The sequence below is a fragment of the Pseudoliparis swirei genome, chromosome 7 (assembly GCF_029220125.1).
Source record: "Pseudoliparis swirei isolate HS2019 ecotype Mariana Trench chromosome 7, NWPU_hadal_v1, whole genome shotgun sequence".
Taxonomy (NCBI): Eukaryota; Metazoa; Chordata; class Actinopteri; order Perciformes; family Liparidae; genus Pseudoliparis; species Pseudoliparis swirei.
Genome location: NC_079394.1, coordinates 30,704,800 through 30,717,299, shown reverse-complemented (window position 1 = coordinate 30,717,299; position 12,500 = coordinate 30,704,800). Strand labels below are relative to the sequence as shown.

General features: G+C 42.1%; 1 protein-coding gene across 1 annotated transcript in view; it reads left to right on the top strand.

The window, feature by feature from the left end:
* Positions 1-12,500, top strand: part of adgrd2 (adhesion G protein-coupled receptor D2) — a 36,060-nt gene that overhangs the window by 20,289 nt on the left and 3,271 nt on the right. The window contains exons 17-22 of the mRNA XM_056419245.1: positions 696-829; positions 1,221-1,336; positions 6,470-6,590; positions 10,781-10,822; positions 10,943-10,996; positions 11,187-11,334. Of these exons, the coding sequence (XP_056275220.1) occupies positions 696-829; positions 1,221-1,336; positions 6,470-6,590; positions 10,781-10,822; positions 10,943-10,996; positions 11,187-11,334 (615 nt within the window). The remainder of the gene's footprint in view (positions 1-695; positions 830-1,220; positions 1,337-6,469; positions 6,591-10,780; positions 10,823-10,942; positions 10,997-11,186; positions 11,335-12,500) is intronic.

The window sequence follows — 12,500 nt, the reverse complement described above, 5'->3', positions numbered from 1 at the left end:
CTTCTTCTTCTTCTTCTTCTTCTTCTTCTTCTTCTTCTTCTTCTTCTTCTTCTTCTTCTTCTGTGGTGTATTACCTGTAGATGGCCGTGGACACAACGTGTGAGCTAACGGAAGTACATGCTAGCAGAGTCCTGGTGCTGCATCATGACATCATCACAGAGGACCACATAGACTCCCATGAGACGATGATGTCATTGAACCAGAACCATGACGATGATGATGTCATTGAACCAGAACCATGACGATGATGATGTCATTGAACCAGAACCATGACGATGATGATGTCATTGAACCAGAACCATGACGATGATGATGTCATTGAACCAGAACCATGAAGATGAATGTGTTGCTTGGTTGTGGCCAGCAGCTCGTTCTGAGGCTGTGATTGGTTCCCAGACGAGAGGTCATTAGAGGTCATTAGAGGTCATTAGAGGATGTGGAGCTGCTAGTCACATCCAGCTGCTCCTGTTCTCAAACACACCACAGAGTGTGTGTGTGTGTGTGTGTGTCTGTATGTGTGTGTGTGTGTGTGTGTGTGTGTGAGAACACAGTGTGTGTGTGTGTGTGTGTGTGTGAGAACACAGTGTGAGGTGTGTGTGTCCCCTCAGACTAAACACACTAGTCTGTTCTATAAATATGTTGTCTCCCCCTCACCCCGTGTTCTTCTTCCTCCTCCTCCTCCTCCTCCTCCTCAGGTCTCCCTGTCCTCGTGGTGGGCGTGACTCTGGTGGTCTCGGTGGACGAGTACAAGGCCGACGACCACTGCTGGCTCAACGTGCACACAGACACCATCTGGGCCTTCGTGGGGCCCGTGGTGTTCGTCCTGCTGGTGTGTGTGTGTGTGTGTGTGTGTGTGTGTGTGTGTGTGTGTGTGTGTGTGTGTGTGTGTGTGTGTGTGTGTGTGTGTGTGTGTGTGTGTGTGTGTGTGTGTGTGTGTGTGTGTGTGTGTGTACGTGTGTAGGTGGGTGCGCATGTGTAGGTGGGTGCGCATGTGTGTGAGAACAGTGTAGGGAGATAGTTACTATGACTCGGTAAATAATATTATTTAAAAGACACTTAAAAAAGAGAATTATATATATAATATATATCATTATTATTAACATCATATAAATATGTATTTTTTATCTCACGTTGTTGTTGTTATTGTTGATGTTGTTGTTGTTGATATTGTTGCTGTTGTTGTTGTTGTTGTTGCTGATGTTGTTGTCCTCCGCCTGCAGGTCAATACGGTGGTGCTGTGTCGGGTTGTCATGGTAACCGTCTCCAGCGCTCGGCGCCGGGCGAAGATGCTCAGTCCAGGCTCGGCCTCAAAGATGCAGACCTTTGACCTCACCTGGTGAGACTCAATGCTGCTCTCTCTCTCTACCTCTCTCTCTCTACCTCTCTCTACCTCTCTCTCTCTCTACCTCTCTCTATCTCTCTCTATTTCTCTCTATTTCTCAACCTCTCTCTATCTATCTCTCTTTCTCTACCTCTCTACCTCTCTCTATCTCTCTCTATTTCTCTACCTCTCTCTACCTCTCTCTCTCCTCATGCTTTTGTAAGCCTTCTTTCATGAGCCTTTTTTTCTCTTGTGCTCCCACTCGCTCTCTCTCCCTTATACTCTCTCTCTCTTACACTCTCACTCTCTCTCTCTCTCTCTCTCTCTCCCTCTCTCCCTCTCTCTCTCTCTCTTTTACACGCTCTCTCTCTCTCCCGCTCTCTCCCTCTCTCTCTCCCTCTCTCCCTCTCTCTCTTACACACGCTCTCTCTCTCCCTCTCTCTCTCCCTCTCTCCCTCTCTCTCTCAGTCAATAGAGGCAGTGTGAGAGATGGGAGTGTAGGTTTGGGAGTCTGCTGTGGGAGTCTACGAGCTTATCAGCTAGACACCTGGTCCCAGCTCCAGTGTGTGTGTGTGTGTGTGTGTGTGTGTGTGTGTGTGTGTGTGTGTGTGTGTGTGTGTGTGTGTGTGTGTGTGTGTGTGTGTGTGTGTGTGTGTGTGTGTGTTATACAGCGTGGTCAGTGTGTGGAGCATCAGGATGGTTGAGAGGACGTTGCCGTGTTCTCGGACCTTGAGAACCGGTTGCTCCTGTGGTTCTGTTCTCTGCCTCGTCTTCATCACCACATGAACGCCTCCTGTGTTTGAAGAGGAGATTCATCCGGAATCTAATCAGAAAATATTGTATTCATACGATACAAAAGGTGTCGCCTTTACATCTAGTACAACATATTAAAAGGCAGAAGCATAATTACTATATATATTTATATATATATATGTATATAATATGTATATATAAATATATATATATTTATAAATACATATTATATACATATATATATGTATATATATATATACATATATATATACATATACTGTATATATATGTATATATATTATATATATATGTATATATATATATATACATATATACAGGACTGTCTCAGAAAATTAGAATATTGTGATAAAGTTCTTTATTTTCTGTAATGCAATTAAAAAAACAAAAATGTCATGCATTCTGGATTCATTACAAATCAACTGAAATATTGCAAGCCTTTTATTTTTTTTTATATTGCTGATTATGGTTTACAGCTTAAGAAAACTCTAAAATCCTATCTCATAAAATTTTAATATTTCCTCAGACCAAGTAAAAAAAAAGATTTATAACAGCTGAGTGTTTGTCAAGGCTCAGGAAACCCTTGCAGGTGTTTGAGTTAATTAGACAATTCAAGTGATTTGTTTAATACCCTACTAGTATACTTTTTCATGATATTCTAATATTTAGAGATAGGATATTTGAGTTTTCTTAAGCTGTAAACCATAATCAGCAATAAATCAGAATAAAAGGCTTGCAATATTTCAGTTGATTTGTAATGAATCCAGAATGCATGACATTTTTGTTTTTTTAATTGCATTACAGAAAATAAAGAACTTCATCACAATATTCTAATTTTCTGAGACAGTCCTGTATATACATATACTGTATATATATATACAGTATATGTATATATATATATGTATATATATAATATATATATTATATATGTATATATATATGTATATCTATATATACATATAGATATACATATACTGTGTATATATATATACAGTATATGTATATCTATATATACAGGACTGTCTCAGAAAATTAGAATATTGTGATGAAGTTCTTTATTTTCTGTAATGCAATTAAAAAAACAAAAATGTCATGCATTCTGGATTCATTACAAATCAACTGAAATATTGCAAGCCTTTTATTCTGATTTATTGCTGATTATGGCTTACAGCTTAAGAAAACTCAAATATCCTATCTCTAAATATTAGAATATCATGAAAAAGTATACGAGTAGGGTATTAAACAAATCACTTGAATTGTCTAATTAACTCGAAACACCTGCAAGGGTTTCCTGAGCCTTGACAAACACTCAGCTGTTATAAATCTTTTTTTTTACTTGGTCTGAGGAAATATTAAAATTTTATGAGATAGGATTTTAGAGTTTTCTTAAGCTGTAAGCCATAATCAGCAATATTAAAAGAATAAAAGGCTTGCAATATTTCAGTTGATTTGTAATGAATCCAGAATGCATGACATGTTTGTTTTTTTAATTGCATTACAGAAAATAAAGAACTTCATCACAATATTCTAATTTTCTGAGACAGTCCTGTATATGTATATATATTATATATATATTATATATGTATATATATATATACATATATATATACATATACTGTATATATATATATATATGTATATATATATATATATATATACATATATATATACATATACTGTATATACATATATATGTATATATATATGTATATATATATAATATATATATTATATATGTATATATATGTATATCTATATATACATATAGATATACATATACTGTATATATATATATACATATATATCCTGCCCCCCTGCTCCCCTTGGGACAGGGGGATAGCCCCTCTGCTCCCCTGAGTCCCCCAGGCGCCGCTCTGAGGGGCCGGACGACGTGGGCATCATGGCCGCCTCTTAAAGGGCCGGTACTGAAAATCTGTATGAACTACCCCCGAACATATTGTTAAAGTCTCTTTGCATTTGATTATTGTTTATTTTAGTGTAGAAATAGTGTACATAAGAAGATTTTATTTGAAACCTTCAAAATAAAAGCACGGCAATTTTTCTTCAATTTCTTTAAGAAAAGGGGATCGCATGTCTTTCAAGCCGTCAGGGGCCACATAAAATGAAAACGTCTCGAATATTACAACATAAATCCCTTTAATTTGAAACTTTCAAAATAAAATCCCCTAAATTGTTCTTCAATTTCTTTAAGAAAAGGGGATCGCATGTCTTTCAAGCCGTCAGGGGCCACATAAAATGAAAACGTCTCGAATATTACAACATAAATCCCTTTAATTTGAAACTTTCAAAATAAAATCCCCTAAATTGTTCTTCAATTTCTTTAAGAAAAGGGGATCGCATGTCTTTCAAGCCGTCAGGGGCCGCATAAAATGACGTGGGGGTCCTTATGTTTGACACCTGTGCGTTAAAGGTGTGGATGGCGGGACCGGCTCACGACCCAGATGGAGGCAGTGTGTCCGGATGCCGACGCGATACTGTCTTCATGATGTGCAGCGACGCCTGAAGGCAGCAGCAGAGGGGCGGAGCGTCCACACACACACGTTGTTTGTTAGCGATCAATTCATCGCTTTGTTTTGTTCTTTTCAAGCGATTCCTTAACAATGACAAAATGTTTCGGCAGACTTCGGCTTTGAATGAGCCAGCTTGTAGTCGAGAGACATTTTTAAATGTCCTATTGAAACAACTCTGCTTCCTTATTGTCAGTCAAAGGCTGAGCAGCAAAATAATTTTCCTTTCCATTGTGTCAGGTCTATGTTGCTATGGTTACACGATTATGGATATACGTTATCGGAACACTGCTTGTAAATCTGTTATAGTAAAGCTGTATGCAAGCAAAAAAAATTATTACCTGAGCGACTGACAAATATATATATATATATATGTATATATTTATATAGATATAAATATATATTTAAATATATTTATGTATTCATACTTATATACACGTAAATATATATACATAAAAATATATATATAAATATATATTTTTAAATATATATAATGTATATATGTAATATATAAATATATACAGACTTATATACACAGAAATATTTAAATATATATAATATATATATATATGTAAACATATTTATATACGTAAATATGTATATATATATATATATATATATATATACATGCATTGACATGACAGGGTCATTAAGGGCTGAGTGCTGCTGCTGAGGAGCATGTTGTCCACTAATTGGATGATCGGCCTCTGTGTGTGAATGTGTGTGTGTGAATGTGTGTGTGTGAATGTGTGTGTGAATGGATGAATTAGTGTTAAACGCTTTGATTAAACAGAATAATGAGGCTATGTAAACGATAGTCCATTTACCATTGAACATATTACCCATGAAGAACCACATTCCGGGGTATCAGCCGATGCCTTTGGAGTTACATTCTACCAAATACATATTCCTCATCAACAGAATCCAGAGCAATGGGAACAATTATTTAGGGTTTGAACACACACAAAACTAAATTCACCTCCAAGGTATTTGGAGACAGACATTTGTGAGACAGACGTCTCTATACCTGGACAGATGAGTAATGGAGCCATTTGTCTTTCAGTATTTTTATTATATATTCATTTTGTTAAAACCCAGTCAACTAGAAATAGAAGGAAGTCTTTTTATATATATATTTTCATATAAACCCAACCGGCCAGTGCTTAACACTGAGTCGACTACAGAGGATTTAAGCTCAAACATGGAGGTCCAGCCTCTGGTCGTCTTTCTGTGTTTTCTATATATCCCTTTCTCTCTGATTTTATTCATGTGTCTCCGCCTGATGGAAATGCCACGACTCTCTTCATTCCCTCACAAACAGACCGAACGTACTCGTCTGTTTCGGCTCGAGAGCGTTGCGTGAATTCAGGAGATTAGAGGGAGACCGACTTTTAAAAATAAAAGGGGAGAGGGAAGTGAGTGCCGGCTTTGTCCTTGCAGACGTAGCGCAGTCTGAAAAACTAAATCTCTCTACCCAGGTGCAGCAGTGTGACAACAATGGTGGTTTGAAGAAAGGCAACCTTTCTGCCTTGCCCCATGAAATGGTTCTTGGCCGTTTAAGCACCAGGATCACTGAAAGGATTATTGAAGGGAGAAAAACAGCAGTAAAATCTATCGTGCAGAGACAGGATTCAAGGAGGAAATACTTGAGGAGAAATTGTCATCAAAATACCTTGAAAACTCCATTTGACAGGCTCCTGCTCCGGCCTCTACTCGTGTTTGGTAACTTGGTTGAAGAGAAGAAAGCGCTGGAATCAAAAGCAGAAGTTGAGGTGGTCAGTTACCCCGAGTTCTGCGTCTGTGCTTCAGAGTTCATGCCATACCGTCTGCTCTGTACTTTCCTCTCCAGGGCTGTGACCCGCCCAGTTCTCATCCTGCTGCCGGTGCTGGGTCTGACCTGGCTGTGTGGGGTGCTGGTCCATCTGTCGGTGGTCGTCGCCTACGTCTTCATCGCTCTCAACTCACTCCAGGTAAAACAACTCTCTGCGCTCCTCTTGTGGCAGCAGCTGGACAGCAGCAACCAGGCCTGACTGAGCGGAGTGGAGCATGTCGCTAACGTAGGGAACGGTTGGCGGGTAACGTAACACTTGGCTAACGTAGGGAACGGTTGGCGGGTAACGTAACACTTGGCTAACGTAGGGAAAGGTTGGCGGGTAACGTAACACGTGGTTAATGTAGTGAAAGGTTGGCGGTTATCGTAACACGTGGCTAACGTAACACGTGGTTAACGTAGTGAAAGGTTGGCGGGTAACGTAACACGTGGTTAACGTAGTGAAAGGTTGGCGGTTATCGTAACACGTGGTTATCGTAACACGTGGTTATCGTAACACGTGGTTAACGTAACACGTGGTTATCGTAACACGTGGTTAACGTAACACGTGGTTATCGTAACACGTGGCTAACGTAACACGTGGTTAACGTAACACGTGGTTAACGTAACACGTGGTTATCGTAACACGTGGTTAACGTAACACGTGGTTATCGTAACACGTGGCTAACGTAACACGTGGCTAACGTAACACGTGGTTAACGTAGTGAAAGGTTGGCGGTTATCGTAACACGTGGCTAACGTAACACGTGGTTAACGTAGTGAAAGGTTGGCGGTTATCGTAACACGTGGTTAATGTAGTGAAAGGTTGGCGGTTATCGTAACACGTGGTTATCGTAACACGTGGTTAACGTAGTGAAAGGTCGGCGGTTAACGTAACACGTGGTTATCGTAACACGTGGTTATCGTAACACGTGGTTATCGTAACACGTGGTTATCGTAGTGAAAGGTTGGCGGGTAACGTAACACGTGGTTAACGTAGTGAAAGGTTGGCGGTTAACGTAACACGTGGTTATCGTAACACGTGGTTATCGTAACACGTGGTTATCGTAGTGAAAGGTTGGCGGGTAACGTAACACGTGGTTATCGTAACACGTGGTTGTCGTAACACGTGGTTAACGTAGTGAAAGGTTGGCGGTTAACGTAACACGTGGTTATCGTAACACGTGGTTATCGTAACACGTGGTTAACGTAACACGTGGTTATCGTAACACGTGGTTGTCGTAACACGTGGTTATCGTAGTGAAAGGTTGGCGGTTAACGTAACACGTGGTTATCGTAACACGTGGTTAACGTAACACGTGGTTATCGTAACACGTGGTTATCGTAACACGTGGTTATCGTAGTGAAAGGTTGGCGGGTAACGTAACACGTGGTTAACGTAGTGAAAGGTTGGCGGTTAACGTAACACGTGGTTATCGTAACACGTGGTTGTCGTAACACGTGGTTAACGTAGTGAAAGGTTGGCGGTTAACGTAACACGTGGTTATCGTAACACGTGGTTATCGTAACACGTGGTTAACGTAACACGTGGTTATCGTAACACGTGGTTATCGTAACACGTGGTTGTCGTAACACGTGGTTATCGTAGTGAAAGGTTGGCGGTTAACGTAACACGTGGTTATCGTAACACGTGGTTAACGTAACACGTGGTTATCGTAACACGTGGTTATCGTAACACGTGGTTATCGTAGTGAAAGGTTGGCGGGTAACGTAACACATGATTAATAGTAATGATATGATCATTCACACAAATTATTTTTTTTTAATTGAATTTATAATGAATTTGTCATGAACATGTTGTGAGCTTTGATCATGGGATGAGACACACAACACATGGTAGCACATGCTAACAGCTTTCTCTTTGACCTTTCTACTTTCCTCGTGAAATAGCTGAAGGAACTCAATTCAACTTAAAAAATCAATTATTTATATTTGCAGTATATTCATCTAATCGTGTGTGAATGTGCGCTTCATAACGAGTAACTTTGTGCTCTGGGGCCAGTTCTCATGCACCTTCATGTGTGTTGGTCTTGAGCGTGCATGTGTGTGTGTGGGAGCAGTCGGAGGTCTTTGAACTCCAGGTCACACCACATCTACCTCCAGCTCTCCTCCCCTGATAACACGGCAGTTACTTCCTCTCCTCGACACTCTCCTCTCACATCAACCTTTTCTATACGCCGTCCCTGTTTTGCTTTCCATCCGCTCTCTGCTCGTCTTCTGTGACCTCGCCCACCCCTCGGTGCTCTTCCCGGGTCTTTAATTAATCAAAATGAGCTAGCCCCTGGGTGACCCCCAGAGAGCTGCTAGTTAATTCAGATTTACTGCCAGTGTCCAGGCGAGGGCAGATAACACTACAGTAGGAGTTCTTCCTCATGTAGGTAGGAGGACGGTGCTGAGCCGGCCCATCTTCTTCTCTTTACGGAGAAAAGGGATTTTACTCGGCCGCTTCAACAGTCTTATGAAAGCAAAGTGTGACGGAGTTTGTGGGCCGGAACAGCAGACCCTGAAGGCAACACCGGCCCTCTTACCCCACTGGCTTTAGCTCAGTGGGGTAAGAGGGCCGTCCTGCAACCGCAGGGTTGTGGGTTCGATCCCCGCTCTCCCCATTAGTTGCAAGTCGAAGTGTCCTTGAGCAAGGCACTGAACCCCCAGTTGCTTCCCGGGCGCTTCACCGCAGCCCACTGCTCCTTAATAACTAAGGATGGGTTAAATGCAGAGAACTAATTTCCCCTTGGGGATTAATAAAAGTGTATATTCTTAATACCATCCAGTGTGGGTTTGAATTTACTACACTAGTCCCTGTCTCTGATAGCACTAAATCTTCCTCTTCTGCTTCTGTCCACTCAGTGTCTGGTTCAACACGGACGTCTTGATCAGTCGGGTCCATGAGATGTGCTGTTGCCAACGGCACGGTGCCGGTTACACACTGCACTGTGGCGGCTGTATTTCTGCCACTGCAACTGACATTTACGCTCACTGACAAAGTCATTCTTGAACTGAATGTGAGACTTCTCCAAATTCCATAATCCAAACCACTTATCCTATACTCAGGGCGGCCGGGCGCGGGAGCCGACCCCGGCTGACGTTGGGTGAAGCCGGGGTTCACCTTATCGTAGGGCACGTACAGAGGCAGATTCCATTCAGGCTCACGCTCACGCCGACCGTTATTCAGAGTCTCCAGTTCGCTGCATGTCTTTGGCCTGTGGGAGGAGGCCGGAGGACGTGGAGGGAACGTACGCTGCCACGGGGAGAAAGAGCAAACTCCACGCTCAAGTAGTGCCCGGGATTGGGGCTCGAACCCTGGCCCCTGTTGCTGTGAGGTGCCCCCCGACTATGACAGGCCTTTCACATCACCTTCGACTGCTAACCTAGCCTCACTCCCAGGGCATCGAAAACCAACCCCTGGCCAGTGGTCCGTGGGTTCCAGGTGACAACACACAAGGAACCCTTTCACGTCCGTATGAGGTGCAGCGGACTTTCAACGAACTCTCATGTCAACCCATCCGAGTCATCACACTCAGAGAGTTTAAGAAAACAGCCTTAACAGATCCACATTTGAATGAATATTATATTAGAGTAAATATTGTTGCACCTTAGCTTCATTTAAATGCATGTAATACTTAACTTCTTTCTTTAAAGGGCTTGTATAAAGGCAATAAAGTAGTCATGAGATATGAGTTGACGTTTGATTCCAGCTCCTCCTCTACATGGTGACAGTTGGTTTATGGCCGGTTACACTCGTTGACTTCTCGCTTCCTTACATGCAAACAGTTTGGTGGTACGTCCTCTGGGGTTCAGGAGAATAAAGCATCGAACAGCACGATGACTATAAACCTGCCAAAGATCAAGACACAAGTTCAAATGCTTCAGCCCCAGGGACAACATGTATGTGTATCTATAGTGTGAGATCATGTTGCATCAACAAACACTTCCTTCTGGCCTCACCTAGGAACTTGTTCTTTCTAGTATAACGCAGTCTTACCAAAGGTTTGCTGCTACTTCTGCTGTGGAGCATTCAGGGATTATTGTTTTATCATAATCCCATTTCTTCAGTATATCGCTGGACATGCAGGAGGTCAATAACAAAACATTTACAGACAGATTGGATTCAGTTCAGCTCTGAGTTGAGTGGAGTTCCTGCCAAAAGGGATTCGAAAACCACACCGATTGAGCCAGGTAAAGGTCTTCTGCTATACGTGGTAAATTGTTGGAAAAGAGTTTGATTGAGTACTAAATGGACTGGATGAAGGTATTGTTAATATAACTGCATCAATGGAATTGGAATTATAGTCTTTTCAATTGCCTTGTGTGCCTCTCTTCTCTTTGCAGGGCCTGTATATCTTCTTTGTGTATGCTGTTTACAACAGTGAGGTAAGGAAGTATTCAGTCCATTGCCAACGCTGCAGTCTGTTGCCAATGCAACAGAACATCAGAATGTGAGTGTGCCCGTCTTTTGGACAAACCAGTGGGTGTAAACTGCTTCTCATTTAGGTGAGGAATGCCATAAAGAGGATCAAAGAAAAGAGAAAGGCCTTATCTTTCACGGTGAGTGGATACGACTCACACAGCCGTGATCAGGTCCATCAGTAAAGTACAGAAAATAAATTCCTCTTTACAAATGTTCATTTTCGTGAAAGTCCGACTTTGTTTTTGTATGGGACATTTTTTAGTCTGGTCGTAGTGTTGTCCATATATTACAATTTATGATTGTGAGTGGGTTGTGCTGTATTTTCAGAACTGTTCTCAGCCAACCAGCTTCCTACCTTCCCAGAGGGCCCCGCTTACCTCCTGGGGCCACAGTCCTCCAACCCCCTTCAGCCCTGAAACTAGTGAAACTTCTGGACCGCCCAGCTCCACCTACACATCGTTGGTTATCAAGAACGGTATGCTGGGAACCTGAGAATAATGTGTCTGTACTGTGTGTTACATCACTCAAGTTGGACTTGTGTGGCTTGGAGGGGGGGGGGGGGGGGGGTATTTTGTGAGGATTGTGGACCACAGTCAAACTGCAACACATCAAATTGTGTGTTTGTTCTCACGTTGTATTTTGTTTCAGTGAAAATGTTTAGAAACTGAAAAAGAGGAGGCAATGGTACAAAATGCTTCAGATTGACTTCTGGATTCTGAAAAGCCAAAACAATCCACTCCTAATACAGAGGCTCAACCGATGTGATGCTTCGCTCAAGACTCATTGACGCGTCTTGTAATCACTCTTACGTCCAGATGGGTCGACGCTAGTCTGTCGAGAGAGATCCATTTAGAATATGAAAAGTAGTTCAGAGAGCTTTTAGCTAGCTAGAGTTAGTTGTGAAATAGCTAGTTATTACATAGCTAGTTGTTAAATCGCTATTTGTTAAATATGTAGTTATTAAATAGCTAGTTGTAATAAAGCTAGTTGTTAAATGGCTAGTTGTTGTATATTTAGTTATATAGTGTGTGAGTGTGTGAGTGTGTGTGAGTGTGAGTGTGTGAGTGTGTGTCAGTGTGTGAGTGTGTGAGTGTGTGTGTGTGAGTGTGTGAGTGTGTGAGTGTGTGTGTGAGTGTGTGTGTGTGTGTGTGAGTGTGTGTGTGTGTGTGAGTGTGTGAGTGTGTGTGTGTGAGTGTGAGTGTGTGTGTGTGTGAGTGTGTGTGTGAGTGTGTGTGTGTGTGTGTGTGTGTGAGTGTGAGTGTGTGTGAGTGTGAGTGTGAGTGAGTGTGTGAGTGTGAGTGTGTGTGTGTGAGTGTGTGTGTGTGTGTGAGTGTGTGTGTGTGTGTGTGTGAGTGTGTGTGTGTGTGAGTGTGTGAGTGTGTGTGTGTGAGTGTGTGTGTGAGTGTGTGAGTGTGTGAGTGTGAGTGTGTGTGTGAGTGTGTGTGTGTGTGTGTGTGAGTGTGTGAGTGTGTGAGTGTGTGAGTGTGTGTGTGAGTGTGTGTGTGTGTGTGAGTGTGTGTGTGTGTGAGTGTGTGAGTGTGTGTGTGTGTGTGTGTGAGTGTGTGTGTGTGAGTGTGTGTGTGTTAGTGTGTGTGTGTGTGAGTGTGTGTGTGTGAGTGTGTGTGAGTCATGTTGATCAGG